At 35.0% G+C, this 25216-nt stretch overlaps 1 protein-coding gene across 1 annotated transcript in view; it reads right to left on the bottom strand.

Annotated features, from left to right (window-relative positions):
• LOC144965303 (beta-hexosaminidase subunit alpha-like) overlaps positions 1 to 25216 on the bottom strand; it is a 27213-nt gene continuing 1997 nt past the window's right edge. The window contains exons 2-13 of the mRNA XM_078900524.1: positions 24951 to 25069; positions 24263 to 24375; positions 20056 to 20166; positions 18164 to 18265; positions 16743 to 16851; positions 14567 to 14771; positions 12240 to 12326; positions 11880 to 11952; positions 10507 to 10678; positions 9910 to 10000; positions 6359 to 6466; positions 1 to 284 (exon numbers count right to left, since the gene is read on the bottom strand). Coding sequence (XP_078756650.1) covers positions 227 to 284; positions 6359 to 6466; positions 9910 to 10000; positions 10507 to 10678; positions 11880 to 11952; positions 12240 to 12326; positions 14567 to 14771; positions 16743 to 16851; positions 18164 to 18265; positions 20056 to 20166; positions 24263 to 24375; positions 24951 to 25069 — 1348 coding nt within the window. The 3' untranslated portion in view covers positions 1 to 226. The remainder of the gene's footprint in view (positions 285 to 6358; positions 6467 to 9909; positions 10001 to 10506; positions 10679 to 11879; positions 11953 to 12239; positions 12327 to 14566; positions 14772 to 16742; positions 16852 to 18163; positions 18266 to 20055; positions 20167 to 24262; positions 24376 to 24950; positions 25070 to 25216) is intronic.

The raw sequence follows: 25216 nt of genomic DNA on the forward strand, positions 1-25216 counted from the left end.
AAACAACATTTTAGTAGCATATTGCATGTAATAAGGGTTTTGTTTATCTGGGTTACAGTTGGACTTTTACATGGATTATATATAATAATATCTTTATGGCTATGGACTAGTATTCAAGTTACAATTGGCCCTTCGTGATTAGTATTTAAAGGAAATCAATTATTATTGTTATCACCACCAATAATTCTTTCAAACAAGGTTGATTCGGAAAATGAAGAAATCTGCTTTAAAATTCCTTTGTGCAAAAACTTGGTCCATTTGCAACTTCAGCAGGGAAACCACGTCTGTAAACAGATAAAAAAAAGTTTGTAGATTTGAGAAATGTGGGAAATGGAATACGATAGCAAATTTAGACATCCTGTTTTCAGGAAAAGCTTTAAATTAAAAAAAAAAATAGAGTTACATTCACTAAAACGCTGAAAACGCTTTGCAAGGTGTCCCAAACCAAAAGCAACAGCTATCAAGTAGGACAGAACATGACCTCTACAGTACTATTACAATATATTTTCTTTTATACAGTGGCAATGTAGTTAACAGTCAGGTTTTACACCTTTTGTGTCGCCCATGGCAGAACCTGAACCAGGGACATACTAATAATAGACAGTACAGTGGACTCCGGATAAGACGATGCCCAGGGAAACCGAGAAAAAATCGACTTATCCAAAATCAACTTAACCGGAGTGTAACCAAATGAGCAAAAACGCATGTGAACAAGGCAAACCAATCTAGAATAAGTATGGCCCTTCATGTCGCGCGGTCTCTGTAGTGGTCATCAGAGGCTCCTACCCCCAATAGCCCCATAGCCCATAGAGGAATCAGAATACATAAAAATCGGAATTTGAGATAAAAAAGCGGAATCAACTTACTGTTATTGACTATGACATGTTTTGCAACAGAAAATGTAATAGACAATCCAAAAGTACTCAAATGATTAAAAATATAAAATGTGTAAAAATGTACAGATTGTGTAAAGACTAAGAATGGGGTCAAATAATAATAGAGAACATACATGTCCTGGCCGTCTGAGAGCAAAGCATTGAATGGATGGATTTAACCTTGTCAGGCCCCCCCCCCCCCCCCCCATCTAAACAAACGCGCGTGCCGGCACACACACACACACACACACACACACACACACACTTACACAGGGCTAAAATTAAATAGGGAAAGAAGCTGACCGTACTCAATAATATTATTACGGAATGAAGCCAACATATAATATTACCAAGGTCATTGACCTTACAAATTGGAGTCACCATAATAATAATAATACTTCGGTCAACCCCCCTCCCAAACATATAATATCCGACATCAGCAGCACACACTTTGAAGGGACTAATCAGACACTCAAAATGTGTGTTGATTGACCATAGGAGATGCTGACGAAATAAACCATAGCTCACTTTTTTTTTTCACTAGAGTTTTTTTTTTTTTTTTTCCTCGATTGGAAAGGTGAAAAGCGGAATTTTTGCCTTGAATGTATTAAATGAAATTATTCCGCGAAAAGCGGAAGGGTAGGAGCCTCTAGGTCAAAGTCATGCTTCTTATAAATCGTCGAGACAGAAATAGCCGGTATGCCAATTTCCTATGCGATGATTTTCTGTCGCATGCCAGACTTTCCAAATGCATCGAATCTTCCTTTTCCGCGATAGGTGTGCCATTGTAGTTGTAGACTTGACTTGAATTCTTGATAAAATTGATACTAATTAAGAGGGCCGTTACATAGGATGGCCTGGGATTAGAACCCAAAAAAAAATCTTGAACTTGAAGTTGCGACAAATGTAAAATTCGAGATGGAGAAATTAAAGTTATTCAATACTGCTTATGTACATTGAACACGGACGTCAGGCAAAGCACCTACATCACATCGATGTGCGCCAATCGTTCGCGGATATTCTTAACCACTGAAAATTCTTACTGGTAGCTTTTTTAACCAATGGAAATACTTGTTTATTTGTGATTTTATTGTAGTCATGAGTGATAAGAACATCGACTTAAGAGACATCGACTTATGTGGAGTTTTTTTTTTTTACTAATGTTATATAGGAAGAAGGGGGAGGGATCCAGAAAAAAAATCGACTTGGGTAAAAATCGACTTAGGCAACGTCGACGTATCCAGAGTGCACTGTATTTGTATAGCGCATTTTCAAAATTATATAATGCTCAATTGGCGCTACATAGGTTGAAAAAAAAAAAAATTAATTAAAAACATTTTTTTTAAAGTTTAGTTTTATAAGATGATGACCTTAGTGATCTGGAAGATGTATAAGGATAAAATAGGTTCCTTAAGGAGACAGGGGCTTCATCATTTAAATATTTAAAACACATTGCGATTTTGTAATTTAATCTCTCTGATTGGTAGCCAGTGCAGTTAGTAGAGAATTGGGAGGGAGTGGGACATTCAAGCTTTTCTTAAAATTCCCTTTGCGGCACTATTCTGAATGACTTGAAGACGAGAGATTTTATATTGACTTACACCTAAAAGAAGGGAATTGCAGTCATCAATACGTGATAAAATAAAAGTGGTAACAAGCTGACTGACTACCTCAACAGTCAAATAATTTCTGATCGTGGCAATTTTCTTTAAATAAATATTAAAAATTTTACAAAGGTTATCGATTTGTATCTACAATGGATACATTGTTATAAAAAAAGGCACCAAGGTTTTTAACACATAAAGAGGACTATATATTGGACATCCATTGATATTCAGACAATGTTGATAAAACTATTTTTTCCAATGTTATTTCCACATAACCACGGCACCGAACGAATGAACATTTAGCTGAAAATCCAAAAGTCATTAAATCTCTACCCTCGACGACTATCTGACCCCTGAGTGACCTCATTGTGCTACCTGTGTGAGCACTTTTGACTGACCATTTTTTTCAACGATATGCCAATTTTATTGGTGTCTTTAATCAAGCACGCTTTGAGACTGTTATGTTAAAGAATTATTTTAGGTGTGAACAAAATGAAATAAAATAAAATTTTGTTATGATACTAAACTCATAACAATCATTTGCGCCATTGATTGTTAAACCATAGATAAGTTTAGACATAAAAATTGTAAGAAGACTATAAAAAGTTAAGTTTTGTTAAGTGAAGTATTTAAATAATGTCACTGTCCACTAAATATATTTATAGCTTAAACGAAAGAAGTATAGCGGAGTGTAGTGTTATCTCTTATCAATAGTAAATGATCATTGAATCCAAAATAGTTTGTTAAGAGAGTTGCTTTTTAATACTCTTAACACAGTTCAAAGTATAGTGGCATGACTGACTTAATAACGATTTCGACCAGCAATGTCGTCAGATATTGCAGTTTCGGCTGCAGTGAAAATTCAATGTTTATTTAATTATAAATAAACAATGTAATTGATGAACAGTTTCAATATTCTTTCGCATAACAAAGATTACCATTAAATATAATCTTTTGCTTCCTTTTTAAAATCATCACTCATGTTAGTGTCAGTCACTATGTTGCGATGCTTGTCTTTGAAAAGCGTTTTACATTTGACATTCTTTCCATAAATTACTTTAGCATCCGAGACATTCGACTTTCTTTTCGATTTACATAGACAAATAGTCCATAAGAGTCACTAAGTCCATGAGTCGGAGTTTATCCTTGTTTCTGTAGTATTACGGTAGAAATCACGTTACCCTCTGGATCGGACACTAGTCTACAGTGTATCGGTGGTGTGGGGTTTGAGGGTTTGGGCCAGAAATAATCTCCACACCACCTGTAATGCATATAGTATAGAAAAATGTCAACAGGACAGCGAGTGGAAATATCACTGTGGAAATCGACTATTATTAACTTGGATAAAGACAGGGCACTAAGCTTACAAATATCAATACCAATATTTATTGGGGATGCAGTTAAGTTGGTTTTTTAAAATTCTTTTGTCCAAAGAGCAGGATTTGATAACTGGTATTGTTTGATCAGATATTACTTGAGATACATACCGCAGTCCTATCTAAAGATTAAGAAGCAATTGTTGGTGTCTTTTAAATGATAGAGAACCCATGATAAACATTGGCTTTATGATATTTATGGTTTTAAAAGGCTGCTACGGATTACACATAACAATATAAAGACATAATTCAAATTTTTAACTTTGTCAGTAACTCAGTAACATATTATTCTTTAACTTTCTATGATTTTAGCTGATTTCACTTCAAATGACCATAACTTAATAACCGTCACTTAACTGACAATTCTGTTTTCACTATGATAAAATAGAACATGCTAACTATCACACAACGTTAAAAAATCAAATCTTTACGGTGACATTTTAATACAATTAATATTTTATTCAATGTACTTTTGGTAACATTCTAAATTTTAGGTGCCTTTTTATTTCATACTGTTATAATTTATTTCTGGATGAAATTTCTTCATTTAAAAGCAGTTTAAAAGAAGAAAGATGGATCTTGAAGTAAACTGAAGAAAAACTGACTCATAATTTGAACATTTAGTCACAGAATAATTTTAAAATGAATGTTTTATGCATAACTTTGCTACTCAGTAATCTCCCCTTACTCAATCCCCTGCAGCGGTAATTAATTACTCAGTGACAGCTTTATCTCTTGTAATCAGCAAGCGGTACCGTCGTTCAGGCTAGATCACAGAAATCGGGGCTTTTTGCTAAATGTTCAGTTTCAGCACGATTTTCGGTGCCGTGTAACATCAATTCTATCTTTTAATCATTTAACTTCAATTTGTTTGATTTCATCCAACAGTTTACATCTCTGATACTGATACAGTCCTCCACACATCTAATTAAAAGAGGCATATTGTTTGATGTGTCGAATTTGTATATTTGGGTGTTATCTGCATAAAGATAGAAAGATATTTTTGTCATTCAAGTCATTTTTTACAAAAATTTCAGACAGTGGCTGAATGTACATTGTTAGGAGCACAGGTCCAAGGACTGTTCCCAGGTCAGAAGTTGAATGTCATACCACAAGACCATAAAGCCGCATGATATACTAATTATGGACTTTTGTATAGCGCTAAAACTCCTCAAATACAAGATTTTATGTGCTAAAATTACAATGATTCGACATTTACATTAATAATTTAATTTAATCCTTTTCACAACCATCAGACAATAAAATTCATCAAGCAAAAGTCCAGGAGAAAGCTTGTAAAAGTTTCAAATTATGCTATTTGACACCAAATAGCAAAACATTGCAAGAGTCCAACTTTGACAGCACCCGGGACATAACCAGTTGCTTAGTCACCACAGATCCTCATATATGAACGACCCAATGGAAGCAACCTTTCATTGTTGTAAGGACAAAGAGATTTAACCTAACTATTAATCTGTTGCTCCTTTTTCATCAAATGAACTTCCCAAGATAAGAATTAAAATGAATTAATATACCACTGTTGCCTTTTGCATAACATAAATGTTAATTCATTCAATCCTACAACAGAAATAGTGATCAAACAAGCTCACTGTCGATAATATCTTCTATATTGTCCAACAGAGAATATTAGCATTTACTATCCTTATCTCTCAAAACAAACTAAAAGCAACCTGGCCAAAAAAAAATTAAAAAATTTGAATTTTCAACGAATTGATCACAGTCCTCAGTATCTACTGTTAGCATAACCAAATGAAAAACATATTCCAACAAATACAGTAAATATCGCAATGCAACCCTTGCAACTCTGACAACCTCGATTGAGCAGTTAAGGAGGAGTACAAATTGTAATTAATTTGTTGTAAATATTACTTATACAATTAAAATTCCAAGGTTTGAAATGAGGCAATTAACAAAGTTTCAATTCGATCAATTTCTAACATACTGTAATAGAAGATACAAATAAATCGTGCTTCCTGTAAAAAAGACAAAAACATCAACAAGATACCACTGAAAACTGACCATTAAAAACATTTGTGTTAAAAAGTACCAATAAGTTATCTTCTGCCAATCAATTTTATGATTTTAATTTGCTGAACAATTGTAGGTTTCTTTTGTCATTCAATACAAGTGTTATACATTAAGATTTGAGCATTGATATAATGTAATATCCCCTAAACATGCTCAAAGCGCTTTACAAGAGGTCCCTTGCCAACAGCAACACATAACATTTAGGATGAGACATAACGCCCATGAGGTGATGTTACAATTTTTTTGTCGGACAGAGACAATGCTGTTAACGACCAGGTACTCATTTTACATGTGATTGCGGTGAGAGAATATGAGTAAAGAGCCTTTTCCAAGGACTAAACTGTGCACTGCTCAGAGTGGGATTCAAACCCTGGACCCTGTGGTCTGCAGGTGAGTATTAAACCACGACCGCACAAAAACTATTGTTGCTTAGGCTATCTGTAATCCTTACCCAACCATGCGACATCTGTGTTCTTCTAATCTGGACTGAGCTTTAGTATAATCACTTGTTGCACTTTCTGGACTCCAAAGTTTTTCAGCGACTGCAGAAGCTCTTGGCCTGTATTTATAATTAGATTTTTTTTAAAAAGGATTTTATTAGTCTTTATTTCACAATGAGTATACAAACCCACTCCATCTTACTTCACTCAATCCTAATATGGCCCATCGATATAGTTTGTTTGTTTGTTTTTAAGGGTTTTACGGTGCTTGCAACACATTAAGGTCATATCAGCGCCAGTAAAAAGGAAGAAAATGGGATAGTAAAACGTTCTAGAATTACAATTAAAGCACAAAAGAAAAGGTAAGACAAAGGGGAATTGGTTGAAATAGGGAACAGATGTAGATTCCAAAAGCACACCGTCAAAGTACTTAGTTTGAGATCACCTAAAAGTCTCATCCAGACACAAGCACAGGTCCCAACTAAGAGGAATACACTCAAATGTTTACCAATCATATAATAAACTAAACATAAAACAATGCATAACAGAGAGATGATTTACAAGGAAAAAAATATCATCTCCCAAAACTATAACTAGACATTCGACTGTTTCTCTCCCAGCCAAGGAACTCCGGCAAGGGTCAGGACAAAACTAAGTAATCTCATTCCAAGACAATGACAGGAAACAATTGGAAAACGGGTATGGGGGGATAGAAGACACAGCATGTACCTCCCTGCCCACTATGGGAAGTCAGGATCCCCACCCAGCCATCGATATAGTGGAGTTCTTTTACCTTTCCACTTTAGTATATTGTCCGGAAATTTCATGTCTCGATGATAGTTTCATTTGATGCAAGCTTAAGTATGTTCTTATCTCCAGTAGTCCACTTGTGACATCCATCCTGGGTAAGGCCAATGTACCAGTATATTTTTGACCAATCAAAACACGGGACTCCGATCATTGTTATAGTTTTTATACCGCCAAATGGGTGACTAGTTATCACACGATTTTCTCGATCAGATTATAAATGTTTAAGTTTACACATAGTTTTCTGAGTTGTTTCTATTGATCAAGTGATAGAACAGTAGGTATTTAACTTAGACACATATCATTTATAGTAAAACCTGTATAGTTTGCTATGTTTACCAATCATTGCCATTGTTTACATATGACGTCTATCCGAGAGGCGTGGTTATGTTCCCTTCCCTTCCACTAGGTATCTATTGTTTTTAAACCAAGCCCTCACAGATCTGGTATAGGAATAGTTGTAGGTTTGTCTTTCATGTCCTTTCAGGGGGCTTTATAATTTTTGGTGGTGCCGATCTCCTCTCCAAACATACTAGTTATACTGGTCTCTCTAGCAAACTTAGCCTGAACTCATCAGTTACCACCCACTGGGGAGAGCCTTGGGCCTGCTGTTAGACCTGCATGACCCAGTGCCAGAGGAGTGGATCAAGGTTTGGTGGGCTGGACTTGGCAAAACACTGAAAACGGGAACAAGATCTGCTACTGTGGAAAACAAAAACTACATGAGCAAAGAGTGGCGTTCATGGTCAGGAAGGAAATTATTGAATACACACCAAAATCACCAAGAGGAATTGGAATCTGTGTGTCGTTCAAAACTAAGAGCAAATCCATCATGAAATTTACCCACTAACTTCTGATCATAATGATCAGGAAAAAGAGAAATTTTATAAAGACTTAGAAGAAACCATCAAAAAGATCCCAAAGAAGGACATCTTATCATCCAAGGAGATTTCAACACTAAAATTGGAAGAGATGCCTTTGATGATTTCGCTGGTACAGTCGGCCAGTTTGGCACAGGAGAGACCAATGACAAAGGGTTTCATCACCTTGAGTTTGCAAATGCCCATAATTTTATTATTGCAGACACCCTGTTTCCTTCACAAGTCAACTTGGCATTCAACTTGGAAGAAACATAATCAACTGAACGTCATCAAATCAAGCATTAACAGTCCCAGAACCAGAACTTACTCTGGAGCTGTAGTCCTTTTAATAATGAAAATCAAACTAAACACATCATTGCATTAAATTTGACTTAGAAAAATTAAAAGACACGATCATTGAGAGATGTTCCAGGTTCATTAAGGTGGACAATGTACTGCTCTTATCCTCCTTGGACAATATCGACCATCTCACTAATATATTCAACAAGGTAGTTCAAAAGACCGGAGACGAGGTAGTTGGTCGACATAGGAGAAATACACCAAACTTGGGTAACAAACTAGATCCTTGACCTATGTGACCAAAGGTATGCTCTGAAAAATAACAAGTACACAAGCGATGAAGGAAACAGTTCTATCGCAAAATTAACAAACACATCAGAACAAAGATGCGACAAATCAAAGAAAAATGAAATTCAAGACCAATGCCTCACCATCGACCTTCAGAAATACACTTTGGAAGTGTGCTTATTTATTTTTCGTTTTGGATTAGCTTGAAATCTTCTTTCCCAATCTAAAACTAATTAAATAAATAAACATTAAATATGCCTTTAACTTTGTTTGGTCATTTCAGCGCCAGTAAAAATGAGGGAGATGAGATAATCAAACGAATTCTAAGCATCCAAGAAAGGTAGGAACAAACTATCCATGTGTTTGGTTTAAGATCACATAACATTAGCCTGTCCCCGCGGTTTTTTGCCATTTCAAACGCCAAAATTTGCCAAAAATTTGCCACTAGTTTTACAAAAATCAAACAATTAAAACAACATGTACGGTAAAAAAAATTGACACAAATAGGGTATTTGGTAGAATATTGATGTCACAACATGTCAACATGAATTTATTTATATTTTGAATGGTTTGAAATAATAATAATAATAATAATAATAATAATAATAATAATAATAATAATAATAATAATAATAATAATAATAATAATAATAATAATAATAGCCATAGTAAGTAAGTAAAAAAAAAAAGAAGGAAGTAATCAAAATATTTTATTAACTATTTAGCTTCTTAAAATTTGGGAAATCAAAGTGAACAATCGCATAAAAAATTCATAATTTGAAAAACTAATTAAGGAGAGGAAAAAAATAACTATTCACAAGGAAATAGAAACAAAATCCATTTTCCAATGGGGGCACATTAAATTTGTATTCTCTACTCACTATCCAATTTTGAGCATTATTATTATTGGTTTATATTTCAATATAGGCCTAATGGGTTTTTGAATGAAAAACATGGGGGAAAAAAGGCGAAAAACAAATCTTGGGATCTCCAATAGCCTAGGCTAGGCCATAGAGGTGGGAGGCTAGGCCTAGACATGTTTGTCCGTTATTTAGTACCAATTTTGGATGCTAGCATTGAAAGTCGCCGTCTTTTCACAATTTTTCATAGCTTTTGTTGTTTTTTTTTTTTAAACAAAAAATCGTCAATTTAGCCTAAAAATGGCGAAAATTGCGGCTTTTTGAGGCCAAATAAAAATTTGTGGCTTTTTGCGGCCAAGGGTGAAATTTGCGGCCGCGAAAAACTGTGGAGACAGATTAGCAGAGGTTCCTGTTAAGAGGAATACACTCAAAGAAAACTGATCTTACCATAGTCTTGGAGTGACGTTTGTATCGTCTACATACTCTCCCCACAAACATGCTTCTCCTCCCATAATAAGGTCTTTTTGCTCTTGAGTTCCTGCAACAAATAAAATACTACAATAACCACATGGTAAAAGAAAGAAAGATGCTTCTCTTGACCAGTGATGATATATGCCTGTCAAGTCAAAAGGGAGAGTGTTGGCAATGGTAATTAAAAGTAATTAGAATGAAAAAGGGGGCATATAATATATATATATATATATATATATATATATATATATATATATATATATATATATATATATATATATATATATATGTGTGTGTGTGTGTGTGTGTTTGTGTGTGTATGAAAGAGAGAGAGAGAGAGAGAGAGAGAGAGAGAGAGAGAGAGAGAGAGAGAGGGAGGGAGAGAGGGAGAGAGAGAGAGAGAGAGAGAGAGAGAGAGAGAGAGAGAGAGAGAGAGAGAGAGAGAGAGAATGATGGGGGGGGGGGAGGTACAACAATTTTATAAATTGAATTTTTAAAAATAAATAAATAATTTTTCTTTCTTTCTTAAATTATTCCAATTCCACGCCCAAAATTAGAACATCAGCCACTCACCATTGAAATTTTGAGGATCACATCCATAGTAATGTTTCCAATCGCCTCCATAGCTGATGTAATCGAGGTACCAGCAAGCCGACAAAAGAGTCTTGTATCCAAGTTTAGTCACTTTAGACAACTCACCCTTGAAGCCAGGCTTCCACACGTTGACAACAGTGTCACTTTTTACCTGATTATATTAATGAAACAGAAACAACTTTATATATTCAGATCTGAAAATTACACTGTAATACAGTGCACCTCGGACAGAGTGACCTTGGATCAAACGAACCTCAGAATCGATAAATAAATTAAGATCCCTAATTTTTCTTTTCTATTTGATACTACTAAAGCCACCTTGCATTCAACAAAGTTCATAACCACACATTATATCTTAAATAATAAAAACTGAAAAGATCATGCAGAGTGGAGATAAGCCTGGCATAAAAAAGTCTTGCATGGCTTTCCAAACTCAGTGAGCTTTATGACATTGTCATTGTCTGTGCCCCTTTCACGTTATATGCAATAATAATCAGGGTGCAGGCGTTGGGGATGGGGGCATTAAATGTTTGCATGTGTATGGCAAGCCGTAAAGTGACTCAGTGCCAGCAGCAGAGACACTCACAGTCATATCGCAATGGGATGACACTGTCTGTGTGTTCATGTGGTAGGTTGATTGCATACGCATATCATTGTGAATGATGACAAGTGACGAGGTGTGAAAAAGAAAGGAGCTCATGGGAATGAGAGGATTACACTTCTGAGAGTATGCGAGCCATGAGGGGATGGGGTTGGTGGGTCGGTAATTCTGATTATAGTCAAAGGATTAAAAGATCTGATCAATTAATATTCTGTATTTCCAATGCGCCCCACAATTGTTTAGTCATTTTCCCAGAAGACCATATGGAAACAAATTTCCATTTTAGACAGTGAAAGTTTCCCTGTTTGGTGTCCTTTATGTACCAGCACTCTCACACAAAAAAAACCCCAAAAAAAACGGAGATGAGGAATGATGGAATTCTATATTTTGTTCTTTGCTATATATCTAAAGGCAAAAGAAGGCAAAGCAGGATGGTGAAGGACAGTAGGTGAGGTGATCAGAAGAAATAATGAGTCCTGCGTTGACTTGCTTCTGATGGAGACAAGTGGAGATTTTTCATTGCCATTTGCCATTATGCGATCCTTGTCATCCATCAGGTATAAAACACTCAACATCATTTAACTTATTACAAAAGCCAAGTTACCACTCAGCCATCAATACCTGTGTGACGAGGTACTCCATGGAGTCATGTTTGGATATAAATATAAAGAGGGAAAGCTGTATTTGATTACCTAAAATTAGTAAAAAAACCCCAATAATTTGAAATGGGAAAAAAAATCTAGGCACTCACAGTTGCTCCATTATCGATGACTTCTTGCCAAATCATGTATCCTTTTTTTAGATCCGATACAATGTCCAGTAATCTAAAAACGAGAGAATGATATGCTGTAAAATGTATCTACGACACTTTGAAAAGCAATGAGATGATTCTCACATCAAATCTGACACGCATGAATTATATTAAAAATATGATTTGCATAATATGTCTTGGAAACATAAAAGAGCTGGTATTAATTAATGGTGTCATGTGATACGTTCTAGTTCATAGGTTTTAACTTGAAGTTACTGGGATAAGTACTCTTCATGGACTTAATGGCTGCTTGACAAAGATGAAAGAGGAACACAAGTTTTGGGATTGCTGTCAAATTACCTTTGCATGTAGTACTCTTCCAGTTTGGCATAGTTTGTTCCAAAGCCCTTGACTTTCATAAATTGGGTAATTTGTGGGTTTGATTTCCTGGAATATTGGAGCAATAAATTAAGTTATTCTTGAAATAGTCTCGAACATTAAAGTTCAAGTAAAGATATCTCAGTTATCAAATATGAAACTAGGAGGCTTCATTGACATTTTGAAATCTTTAAGAATAGAATATCATGTCCAGTATTCAGAATCAATGTTTGTATCCTTTTCAATAAACATGCCATTTTAGATATGTGTCAAGTATTTCTTAATTTAAATATTTCAAGCAGAGGACAACGCTTTTTTGGTATGTGGTTTTATGAACATTTATACCTCAATGTAGACTGTTTAAAATAATCTTCTTCATAACGTTGGTAAAATGAAATTGAACTTTATCTGGATTTTTTATTTATTAAAACTAATTAGAAGCAATCTTACACCCAGAGACGGAATCAGAGCTGAGTTCTCAATTAATCTCTAACAAAAATGTATCATATGTTGCCCTTCAATCAAGGTAAAGATCAACACTTGAGTGGTTCGATATCACAATCACATCGACTTGATATACACTATTATTGTACAAAGCATTCATACTTACTTTAGTAAAAAAAAAAGGAAGTTACTTGTAAATGTAAAGAAGAGTGAAGAAGCTCACATTTTTTAATAATAATAACAATAAAAATAATAATAATAATAATAATAATAATAATAATAATAATAATAATAATAATAATAATAATAATAATAATAATCTTTATTGTCTAAATAGGCAATTATTGTTAGGTTACAGCTCTTGTAATAGGGGGAAAAAGTAATTAAAATAGTAACAATAATGATGATAATAATACTGATAGTAATGATGATAATAATAAAACAATAATTATAACAATAATCATAATAATAATAGTAATAATAATAATAATAATAATAATAATAATAATAATAATAATAATAATAATAATAATTTTGCTCTCCTGATGCTAGAAACAAGATGGTAATTATTTAGATTATTAAAAAAAAAATACCAATAACCATATAATTGATGCCTCCCTATAGTGGTGAAGATTAAAACAAAAAAGATAAAACAAAAAAACTATGATCCTTGTGAACTCGCGATTTAATAGCAATATTTCAATTCTGGCCCCATAGGAAAACGCGACCGATGCGGCCTCATAATTTGCCACGTACCGCAATGCGGCCGCATAATTCACCTTTTACCGCATAATTATGCAAAATATGGTTTTTAGCGTGAATTTATGACCATTGTATGAAGAAAAATGAAACCGAAAAAGTCCGACGATGTTCCCAAATACGTGACAGTGATTTCCCTTTAACTTTAAAGGGAGGCTATTCCAATTCCAAGTGTACGATTTGATTTGTCTTCTTGAGATCTAACCAAAACCAAGCGCCAAGCGATCACTGCCTTTCTCTCGCTAACCGGCTATGATAGATATGCAGTGAAACACTGGTGATCCGAAATGGAAGGGACTATTGACTATGTTTTTGTTTTTTGTTGTTGTTTTTTTGTTTTTTTTTGGGGGGGGGGGGGGGGGGGGGGGGGGGGAGGTTGGGGTGTTTAATAGCAAAACATAGATGCTAAATTTCTTCTTGGGTTAACCAATTTCGGTTTAACAGTCTTTCACTGTACATTGTTTAAGTCAGGAGATCCTACAAATACATTTGTATGTAGTATTGGTACCACCAATACACACCTGGATGGAGTGAGGTTCTAGTGGAGTGCCACATTTTTGACAGTCCATTTCTGATGAAGTGCCCGCTTTGGCTGCTTGTGCCAAGTGGTACATATACACCACGATCAACAGCGCTGATGCTGAGCGCAGCTTTTCTGTTTACAATCTGATATTGTCAGACAGGCGCAGGAGTCTTAGCACAACGTCTCTGCGACATCTAACTTTTCTGTGCTACAACAAAAAATTAAGTTTTGAATTTGCGTTGTAGTTCTTTAATTTTGAATTGGTTAAATGTAAATAAAGCAATGGAAACATTTAGACAGCGATTTATTACCTTTTTCTTGTTTTGCATAATTTGTAATTTCCCTTGCATAATTTGCCTTTTTATTCCCCGCATAATTTGGGATAATTGGCCAGGGGGCCAGTCAATACATAATACAAATAATTCTAGCTCAGTAGGTATAGCTTTCAAATAACATTAAAAAGGATCACACAAGTGAACTAAACACAATACGAAGCTGTCACATATGTGGCAAAACTAAATATTTCCTGTCAGTTTCTGTTGCTAATTTGCACTTTTATTATATGGAAGAAAACAGCGATTACCAGCATGAAAAACTGACTTCATCTCCACCCAAGAAGAGGTAATGGTCTGGGAAAACGCTTGCCACCTCTGAAAAAAATTCCTTCAAAAATTCAAAGCTCGAGTTCACAGCAGGGTTAATGGGTCCAAATTGTCCATCTGCCTTTCCAGCCGAGTAACATTTTGTCAGCAGATCTGGCACTCCCTTTCCCCATGACAGTGAATGACCTAAAGAGAGAAAAACAAAGAAGTTTTGAATTCCAAAAAGAATAGAAGGACAAAATCATTGCTAGGTCTAAAAGACGTGAAGGGCATATCACTTGTTTTCCTAATGCCTCCATCGAATCATAATCCTGGTCTTAGACTGTAATATTGTAAAATAATAGAAAAAAAAAAAAGATTACAGGTTTTCCAAAGAACATGAAAACTATATCACAAATGTCATAACCAACATTATTATTTGTAACCATAAAGCCGAGTAATTTTAGTTTTTAGGTTTTTTATTACATCGTTTTGTATTGTTTTCTAATTTCATATACCCTGCGTAGTTACAATCAAATTTATGTAAGTAGCTCTCTCCTGATCACATCAATTCATCAAGTGTCAAATTTGGCACAATGTTGCATCAACACGTGCTCTAAAATACTGAAATTAGCACTTACTTCCATTTTGGTGACTGTGACATAGTTTCAAAAGCCATCAAAACAATGAGCAGTTACTGAATTTCTCCTTTTAGAGATCAAGACTCTGTGTAACCTTCATAAAAGGCTTAGAAATGTTTACAAGGATCATGCTTAAACTTAAGCAGTGTGTACATGTGGTGCAGATGCATATGTGACTAAGAGCTATTCAAAACGTCAGATAAAAACCATTCTAGACATCCATCAGTTTGTGTCAACATTGCAAATATACAGAAATTAGATTAATTGATCAGGGAAATCTGGAAGATTTCAATTGATAATCTTGCATCAGAATTGAATGTAAGCCTTCAATCTTATGGAATTCTTTACCACCTAAAACTAAAACCCGACAATGTGAAAGTAACCAGTCTTCAAAAGGCATCTAAAAACCAATCTTTTTCATTCTGCTTATCGTAATTCTATGTGAACTTCGAACAAGATATGTGTGTGACTGTTCTAGTGATTTTGTAGTCGAATGAATAAACATGTGTGATACTAAAAAAAACTATTGTAAAGCACCTCTGAGCACTATTTGTGGATACTGGCTCTATATCAAATAATAATTATAATAATAATAGTAATAATAAGCCTTGGCAGTGCATATTGTCTCATTTAGTGCACAGTGAATATCCACAAATAACATCCAATCAAAAGATGGAAAGACTGGATTACTATCCTGGTCTACTGCAACTTTACAGTGTTACACAAATCATCACTGGTGATGAAACATAGATTAATCATTATGAACCGGAATCTAAGCTCAAAAATTTTTTTTCTGGGGGGCCAGTATTGAAATATTGCTATTAAATCGCCGAGTTCACAAGGATCATAGTTTTTTGTTTTAATCTTCACCACTATAGGGAGGCATCAAAGAAATAGCAATATCCCTTGGTTTAAATATAAAAATGTCAATCAGAAAAACCATGGCGATCATTTTGTGATATTCATGGTGTATTTCTCACAGATTTTTTTTACTTTTGAGGGAATGACTTTAAATTCTGTAGTTTATGTTGAAGCTTTGACGGATCAAGTGATCTCTATCAAGACAATTTGCACCCTCAGACCAGTGCTTGCACAAGGGAGAGAATTGACTCTTTTGATCAGATTATTCTCAGACCTTCATCTTTTTGGCCCCTTAAGAAAAGCATTGAAAATTGAAAGGTTGATATTTTGACGATGATCAAGATGTCAAAGTGGCTATAAAAACGAGTTTAAACCAATGGTATGACTAATAACTTGTCTTACCAAGAGATGATCAGCAACAATAGAGCAAAATGGATTTTAGATTGTGGAATAGGTCCTAAGATCCTTCGAGTCAATTTGAGGTATGATACATATCATATCAAATTTCCTTTGAGCTGCATACCCACTTTCACTAAATTTTCCTTTTCCTTGTACAAAGTACTTATTTACACCAAATGACAGACTCTGGGTGATATGTTTAACAAGCGGTAATAACAACGTTAAACCTTTCCTAATCACTGGGCTAAAGATGATGTGAGATATTGTGGGAGATTACCTGGTGAATCGAATTCAACCATGACACGGATTCCTCTTAGCCTAGCAAATTCAATGATTTCTTGCACATCAGATGGTGTAAAGATGTGAGTAGCTGGATCGTATGCACCCTGAAAGATATTTATTAAAAAAGTTTTATGATACTCATCCACTGAAGATTATATAATGAACATACTTTAAAAATAATAGCAATAAATACAATGAAGAATTGTTGTAATATAATAAAAACATCAAGGTGAAAACAAGAGGACACGATCACAGAATCCAAATTCCATGCTCAAGGTGCAATGTCATGAGCAGTCATTCTTTCCATCAACGATTAGAATTTGGGAACAGCCTGCCTGTGGATGTAGTTAGCTCTGAAAATCTTAAACAGTTCAGAAACAGAATTGCTTCTGTGCCACTCTAAACACAAACATGCACACCAAAGTTTGCGACAATACGCTCCAGGTGGTTTGCAGATATGCTGGAAGTAAAAGAAGAAGAAGAAAGATGTTTGCAGAAGACTACACCAGGTGATAATTTCAGCACTATACTTACTTATCTGAACCAGCGACCAGTTGAGCTCGAGCCTTCTGTTTTGTGTCATGACGTAAAAGTTAGATGTCCTTTGTTGTTTTTTCCTGGTGACTATACAGTGTGTTACTGATGCTTGGATTTGGTGGGAGGAATGTGCATCTGACGTCTTCAAGAAGCTGCTCAAGCAAGTGGTGTGTTAACTGTTTTATTGGGGTGTTGACATAATGGATAAGAGGGGGATGTGACTTTTGTAATTTTGCTTAGATGGCTGTTGAGCCGTATTTGTTGTGTTCTTAGTTGAAATATGATATTTTTGGTTGCTGATTTCTGAGGTTATCAGCCTTTACAGGAGTGGTCATGTAGGTATATATACATCTACATGTGGTGCTCATTACCGAACTGTTCATCCATTCTTCTCTCGTATTTGCTTTGATTATTTGTTTAGTTGTTTAACCACTGACCCTTTCTCTGTGGTTTTCTCCAAACACCTAAGCAAGTATGAATTTTATTTATTCATTTTTTTGTAAAATTAAAAAAAAAAAAATTCAACCATAATTCCGGTTTGTTATTCTCAGACCCATGAGATTACCTTGTTTGAGTCTCAACAGAGTATTGTTACATACAGATCACAGACATACATTTCATGACTCATAGCATAAATAACAATTGTGGACCCCATTATGTGATAACTTTGCATTCAATTTGTTCATACCTATCTCAATCATATGTGATATAAATGTCAGAGAAATGAAATAAAAGGTAGAAAATAAAAGTGGATGAAAGCTTGTTGACATTAAGACAACCACTCCTATATTCAACGAAGTGGAACTTGAATAGATCCATATTTTGCAAAGATTTTGACTGAGGTATTGATGACATTGACTTCAAATAAGAATATTCTACCTTTGCACTCATTTCTGGGAATCTCTGGCTGACAAAAGGGAATGACTGATCATCAACAATATGCCAATGGAACACATTGAATTTGTTTTGAGCCATAATTTCCTGTGGAATAAAATGAATATAAATGAATTATAAATATGAACATTTATACAACATATAATGGGACAACGTGACTCAGCGGTACGGTCAATGCTTCTTACCCCAAAGGTACCAAGTTCCACTACCCACATCGTTGTGTGGCCTTGAGCAAGTCACATCGCCCTAGCTCACTTCCCAGTGGTGCACTGCGGCTGATGTCTGGATTATTCCAGTCTTCCCGTGGAATAGATCCGAAAGACAAATTTCCCCTTGGGGATGAATAAAGGGAATTTTATTTATTTTATTTCTATTTATCTATATCCACAGATTTGCCATTCTCATTGAGCTTCACACTGTTTAATTTATTCACCCAGCAGGCTAAATGGAACCATATTTCCATTTCATACAGTACCAGTCACATGTTAGGCATCCTTTTTGAACTACGACTCTTACAATATTCGTCACAGCCCATGTACTCATTCATACCTGAGTTGAGTGGGTAATGTGCGTTAAGGGCCTTTCCCAAAGACACAACATTGGATCCATAATTTTCCATAATTAATGTGTCATCCAATCAGCCACTGACCATTCTTAACATCGCTTGACTGTTTATAAAGATGAGACACCTTTTTGCTGAGCCACAATAAAATCATGTGTTATACTGAAAGAGATAGTCTGGTATGTAATAGAAATGATAGTGTTCTATGACACTTTAGTTTTCATAATGTGCTTATTTTTGTTTCTTATCTTTATCTCGCTTGCAATACTGTAATCTAGTAAGACCCAGGAAAAAGGATCAAGATATAACAATCAAGACAATTTAGATGCAGAATTTACCTGCACTAACAAATCTTGTAATCTTATCCCCCACTGACTGTGGGTTAATTGTTGTAAAAATAAACCTTAGTGGTTAATAGCTGATCTTATTTATCACAGTGAATTTAAGTGCTTGTGTTGTTATCAATCTAATCATAAGATCGGTTTAATCGTGTCTTTATAAGCTGGTTAATCACAAGGGAGGTGTTGCTATCAGTCATATGATTGGTATTACCATACCGATATTGTAACATTAAATTCAAACATATGATGAGTTTCGTTTAATCTTATTTTTATAAGCTGGTTAATCACAAGGGAGGTGTTGCTATCAGTCATATGATTGGTATTACCATACCGATATTGTAACATTATTTGCCTGTTGATATTGTGTTATCCATCAAAATGATGCTTCACACAAGGGTAACCTCTGAATTTAAAATCCACCTGAAGAAAATGTGTGCAATTGTCTTTTAAATAAAAATATAACTTGAACAATCAAAGTATAACATTTGGCTCCTGACAGGCCGGTCCTTGGTTTGAGTTTTCATCCTGCTGTGGAGCAACACAAAGGAGTCATTAGAGATGGCTCTTTACTCGCATTTTCTTACTTACTATACTCAGGTGTAAAATGAGTACCTGACAGGTAACAGTATGGGCTTAGTCACAAAAGATAAAGTATCTTACAGGTGTCATGTCTTATCCTACACATTAAGTGGTGCTGTTGGCTTGAGATTCCTTGCAAAGTGCATTGAGTACATCCAGTGGATATCGCACTCTATAAAACCTCATATTTTCATAAAACACTTATTTCTCGTTATCTAAAAATCATGTAAAACATATCAAGGGAACATTTCTAATGCTGACAATGTTCTAATCCAACTCAGGTATGACAAAATGTTACACACAATTATTTAAACAAACAAAGGCACTTTTCATGGAATTAGTGGCAAATGACTACATATATATATATATATATATGTATGGAGATGATATATTACCAGGTTTTCCAGAAGTTTTTCTTTCTTTAGGTAATGCCTTGAAGTATCCAGTAAAATACCTCTATGGTCGAATCTAGGTGCATCTTCAACACTTGTTTGATTAATGACGTACTGTAAATAAAAATCATAATCTATTCTTTAAAAAAGAAAAAAGGGTTGGGAATCAACACTGTGTGGCTATGTGGTCTTGTGGTATGACACTCGCTTTCATTTCCGAAGGTCCTGGGTTCGAGCCTAGCTCGGCACATAGTTGAGTCCTTGGAAAAGGCTCTTTACTCACATTCTCTCACCGTACTCAGGTGTAAATTGAGTACTTGGCCCTCAACAACATTGTCTCTGTCGAAAAAAAATTGTAATATCGCCTAATAGGCGTCATGTCTCGTTCTACATGTTATGTGTTGCTGTTGATCAGGGACCCTTTGTAAAGCGCTTTGAGCATATTTAGTGGATATTGCGATACATAAAAGCTCAAGCTTTTTTTTGTACAGCCAAGGTTTAATTTTTATCGTCGAGCACAGAGTTACTAGCAAATCTAAAAATTATAAAACTATTTTTCACAGATTGATATATGAGTAATTGCAGATCCTTCTTAAATTAAGATTAATTTATTGCCCCATTGATTCAAATGGTTATTTAAAATATCAGCTAGGGTGCAATCATGAGTGGCCTTCGGATTTGCCATAATTTGATAATTTGTCTGTTATGCTCAATCATTGGCCTCGGAAATCCAATTTGACAGGCCACTAGACACTTAAAGAGTGATCTCCCTTATTTAATGAAAAAAAAGAAATATTTTGTTTGGAGTATTGTATTTTATGGTTGAAGAGGATTCATGTGTCTTCGTTTCATCTGGTTTGTTTTCCAGGTAGATAGATTGAATGGACAGTTCCGTATGAATAGTGAATCTCATTCTCTTCAACCTGATATAATGGCATGATATGTTAAAAGGTGAAAAACGGTAGACATACCTTTAAACAAACAAATAAAAGGATGTTCCCCCCCCCCTCCCTCTCTCTCTCTCTCTTGCAACTCGTTGGATAGGACACTAGCCTATCGCAGAGTACTTTCCACCAGATCTAACAGACCCAGCTACCCACTCTTGAGTAGACAAGGGATTAGGGAAAAAGTGTCGACTTTATCCTGGATTAATCCTTGTTCCTTTACCTATAAAACAAGTACTCTACCAACTGAACTATCGGAACCCTCAATCTCACCTATCATACAGCTAATTCAGATGAGTATGATAATGACCATCTCAACTCATCCAATTTTGTTTGACTCTAATAAATATCTGCATATGATCTTAAATTGCCCTTAATCTTTGAATTGTGTATTGACAAAAGATTGTTTTTGTTTTTAAGGGTTTTACAGCGTTTGCAACACATTTAGGTCATATCAGCACCAGTAAAAAGGAAGAAAATCGGAGAGTAAAAACATTCTAGAAGTACAATTTAAAGGACTTGAAGAAAAAGTTAAGACAAAGGGGAATGGTACAAATAGAGAACAGATGTAGATTCCAAGAGCACACTATCAGCGTACTTAGTTTGAGATCACTTAAAAGTCTTATCCAGACACCAGCACAGGATCCCACAAAGAAGAATACACTCAAATGTTTACAAATCGTATGTTAAAAATTAATAAAAAAAATAACAGTACATAACAGAGAGATGATTTACAATGAAAAAAATATCACCTCCCAAAACTATAACTATATATTCAACTTTTCCCTCCCAGCCAAGGACTCCGGCCAGGGTCAGGACAAGACTTAGTATCCCATTCCAAGACAAAGACAGAAAGTAATTGGAAAACAGATACAGGGGAATAGATGATACAGCAAGTACCTCCCTGTCCACTATGGAAGGTCGGGAACCCCACCCAGTATTGACAAAAGTCTTTGGCAACATAATTAGTACAAGTGCATTATTTACCCATGTCTGGAGTCAGGTAGACATGCATCCAATAAATTTTCAATCAAGGAAAAAGATAGGACACTCGAATCCAATTCTTATAGAAAGGAAAGCATTCTCAATTACCAACAATAAAAAAACATATTTTATACCATGAATTTGATCTTTTGCCATCTGGGAGAAGTTTTTGTCAGATTAAATGTGGAACTAACAAGTATAAATCAACGTTCGTTTCATCAGCAATAAAAATGTTAAATATTTCATATGGTACAGCAAAACCAAGGATTGATGCGTTGACTGATTGACTGATTAATTTGTTTAATATTAGGCTAGATGAAGTGACCAATTGATAATGATGATAATATTTGGTGTTGAATTGCCAAGAATGTAACGAATTGAAAATGAAATGAAAATGTTAATGTTGTGTATGTCGCATGCGTGAAAGAAAGAGAGGAAGAGAGAGAGAGAGAGAGAGAGAGAGAGAGAGAGAGAGAGAGAGAGAGAGAGAGAGAGAGAGAGAGAGAGAGGAGAGAGAGAGAGGAGAGAGAGAGAGAGAGAGAGAGAGAGAGAGAGAGAGGGAGGAGAGAGAGAGAGAAGAGAGGAGAGAGAGAGAGAGAAGAGAGAGAGAGAGAGGAGAGAGAGAGAGAGAGAGAGAGAGAGAGAGAGAGGAGAGAGAGAGAGAGAGAGAGAGAGAGAAGAGAGAGAAGAGAGAGAGAGAGAGAAGAGAGAGAGAGAGAGAGAGAGAGAGAGAGAGAGAGGAGAGAGAGAGAGAGAGAGAGAGAGAGAGAGAGAGAGAGAGAGAGAGAGAGAGAGAGAGAGAGAGAGAGAGAGAGAGAGAGAGAGAGAGAGAGAGGAGAGAGAGAGAGAGAGAGAGGAGAGAGAGAGAGAGAGAGAGAGAGAGAGAGAGAGAGAGAGAGAGAGAGAGAAGAGAGAGAGAGAGAGGAGAGAGAGAGAGAGAGAGAGAGGAGAGAGAGAGAGAGAGAGGAGAGAGAGAGAGAGAGAGAGAGAGAGAGAGAGAGAGAGAGAGAGAGAGAGAGAGAGAGAGAGAGAGAGAGAGAGAGAGAGAGAGAGAGAGAGAGAGGAGAGAGAGGGGAGAAGAGAATGGGTAGGAATGAGGTGTCTGTTCAATGTTATAGTTATCATATAACGTTATGACAAGTTTAACTAAATGACAAATTGCCATATTTATGGACAATAAAGATCTATTATTATTATTATTATTGTGCAAATTAGAGGGCTTAAAAAATAGGAACAATCTGTTGAGCAGGCCATAAAATGTTTGTTTTCTAACTTAGAGATGGTGTCTTTTACAACACATGTCAAAATTGCAAGGCTTTTAATGAAATATCTGATTTTAAAATAGTTCAAAGAAAGTAAGATGATTAAATACAGAGCAACATTTGGATGGTGACACTCCTGAATAACGACAAAGACTGGATAGCGACATATATCTCTGGTCCTGATTTTTTGGTTATATATTATTAGTAATAAAAACCCTAAAATAGCGAAATACATGTTAGTAATACTCCTGTTTAGTGACAACAATAAAGCAATAATCAATGGTTGACACCATCATTTGGTACAAAAAATCTAGCCAAATAGACAACCTCGTTTCTGATCAGTGTCACCTCGTACTCTTAGCCAATAAAACCGCTTCTTTTCCAATCAATGAGATGCCCTATTCAAACCTACTCATAGCCAACAAGATCGCTTTGTTGCCGAACAATGAGAATACATGTTTACTTACCTCTGATATCGCTTTAGCCACCAGGTATGTAAAATATGTTGCTTTCAAGAGTGTCATTAAGTTCGCCTATCACTGATAACACTGCTAACAAATCAAGAATCAAAATGTCTATTCTGATCAAAAAAAGAAAGGTCCTCGCCATTGATGGCAAGCTGTAAATCCTCTTGACAAAAAGATGATGACAAATAAGAAAATTGCTGCAAAGTATGGAATTCCCCACAACAGATTTTCAAGAAGCAGGACAAGATCGAGATGAACATCAATGAACCCCAAAGGAAGAAACCTCGAATTGTGACCAATGTGGCTATTGGTGAAGCTGTGATATGTGGTTTATGCAAAGACGGGCATGCAAAGGGAATGTTTTTCAATCCATTTTATTTTACTACTCTGGCCAATCAACAGTGATTGATTGATTGGGTTGCTGGGTCTGCTAAATCTATCATAACAGTCTGTTTTATGCTACATAAACCAGGATAAACTGTGGTGTTGTTGGCCTTATGGTTCTGAAACAGTGTTGAGGATATAGTGACTAATAAAATATAAAGGTACTGACTTGTCCATTGGTCAATTTATAAACAAGTTGACTGAATGTTTCTAAACCTCTCAGTGCTCCCCAGACCTCCTTTGAGTGAAGGACAGCCCCAGAGGATGAAACTGTTAGCTCATCTGAAATAAAAGAATGGTTCAATTTGCTTTAATTTCTATATTTTATGCAGAAGATAAAAATTAAATGAGGAGCACAAAAACCTAAAATATTAATAAAAATGATTAACAATAACAATAATAATAATAATAATAATAATAATAATAATAATAATAATAATAATAATAATAATAATAATAAATAATAATGATAATAATAATAATAATAATAATAATAATAATAATAATAATAATAATAATAATAATAATAATAATAATAATAATAATAATAATAATAATAATAGTAATAATAATAATAACAATAATAATAACAATATTGAGGACAATGATAATTATTATTTTCATTACTTCTTTTTTTTGGTTCTATCTCTTTACTCATCAACAGCTGTAAAACAACTTAAATAATCTTTTGTGTCCGCTGTCACCAGTTTTATAAAAGAATATAGATTCTAAAGAGGGGTTTATAATTATTCAATACAAAAAAGTTGTGTTTATCAGTTCCTCTAAGTATAACATATGCCTGATTGTCAATAGTTTCTGCATCATGATCTAAAATCTTATCTGTGGATAATGCATACATGATTCGCTTGAAGATAGGCTAGGATAGACTCCTTTGCATTCTGTTTCTGTATTGATACTCAGCAAACCAAGGTAATCTCCAGAATCATCAGACTGTTCCGATTTGAATAAGAGGGGCCTGAAATTGGAATGCATATATCTTAATTAGAAAATATATCTGAGCTTCAGGTTTGTCATCATCCTGAAACACATTAGATCTTGTTTATCCTATAAGAAGTTAATTTGAAAACCTAAATCAACTTTTAAATATTTTTTTTTCTTAATA

Source organism: Berghia stephanieae, chromosome 2 (assembly GCF_034508935.2).
Source record: "Berghia stephanieae isolate SIO BIC M18660-M18661 chromosome 2, UCSD_Bste_1.3, whole genome shotgun sequence".
In the NCBI taxonomy this organism is placed as follows: Eukaryota; Metazoa; Mollusca; class Gastropoda; order Nudibranchia; family Aeolidiidae; genus Berghia; species Berghia stephanieae.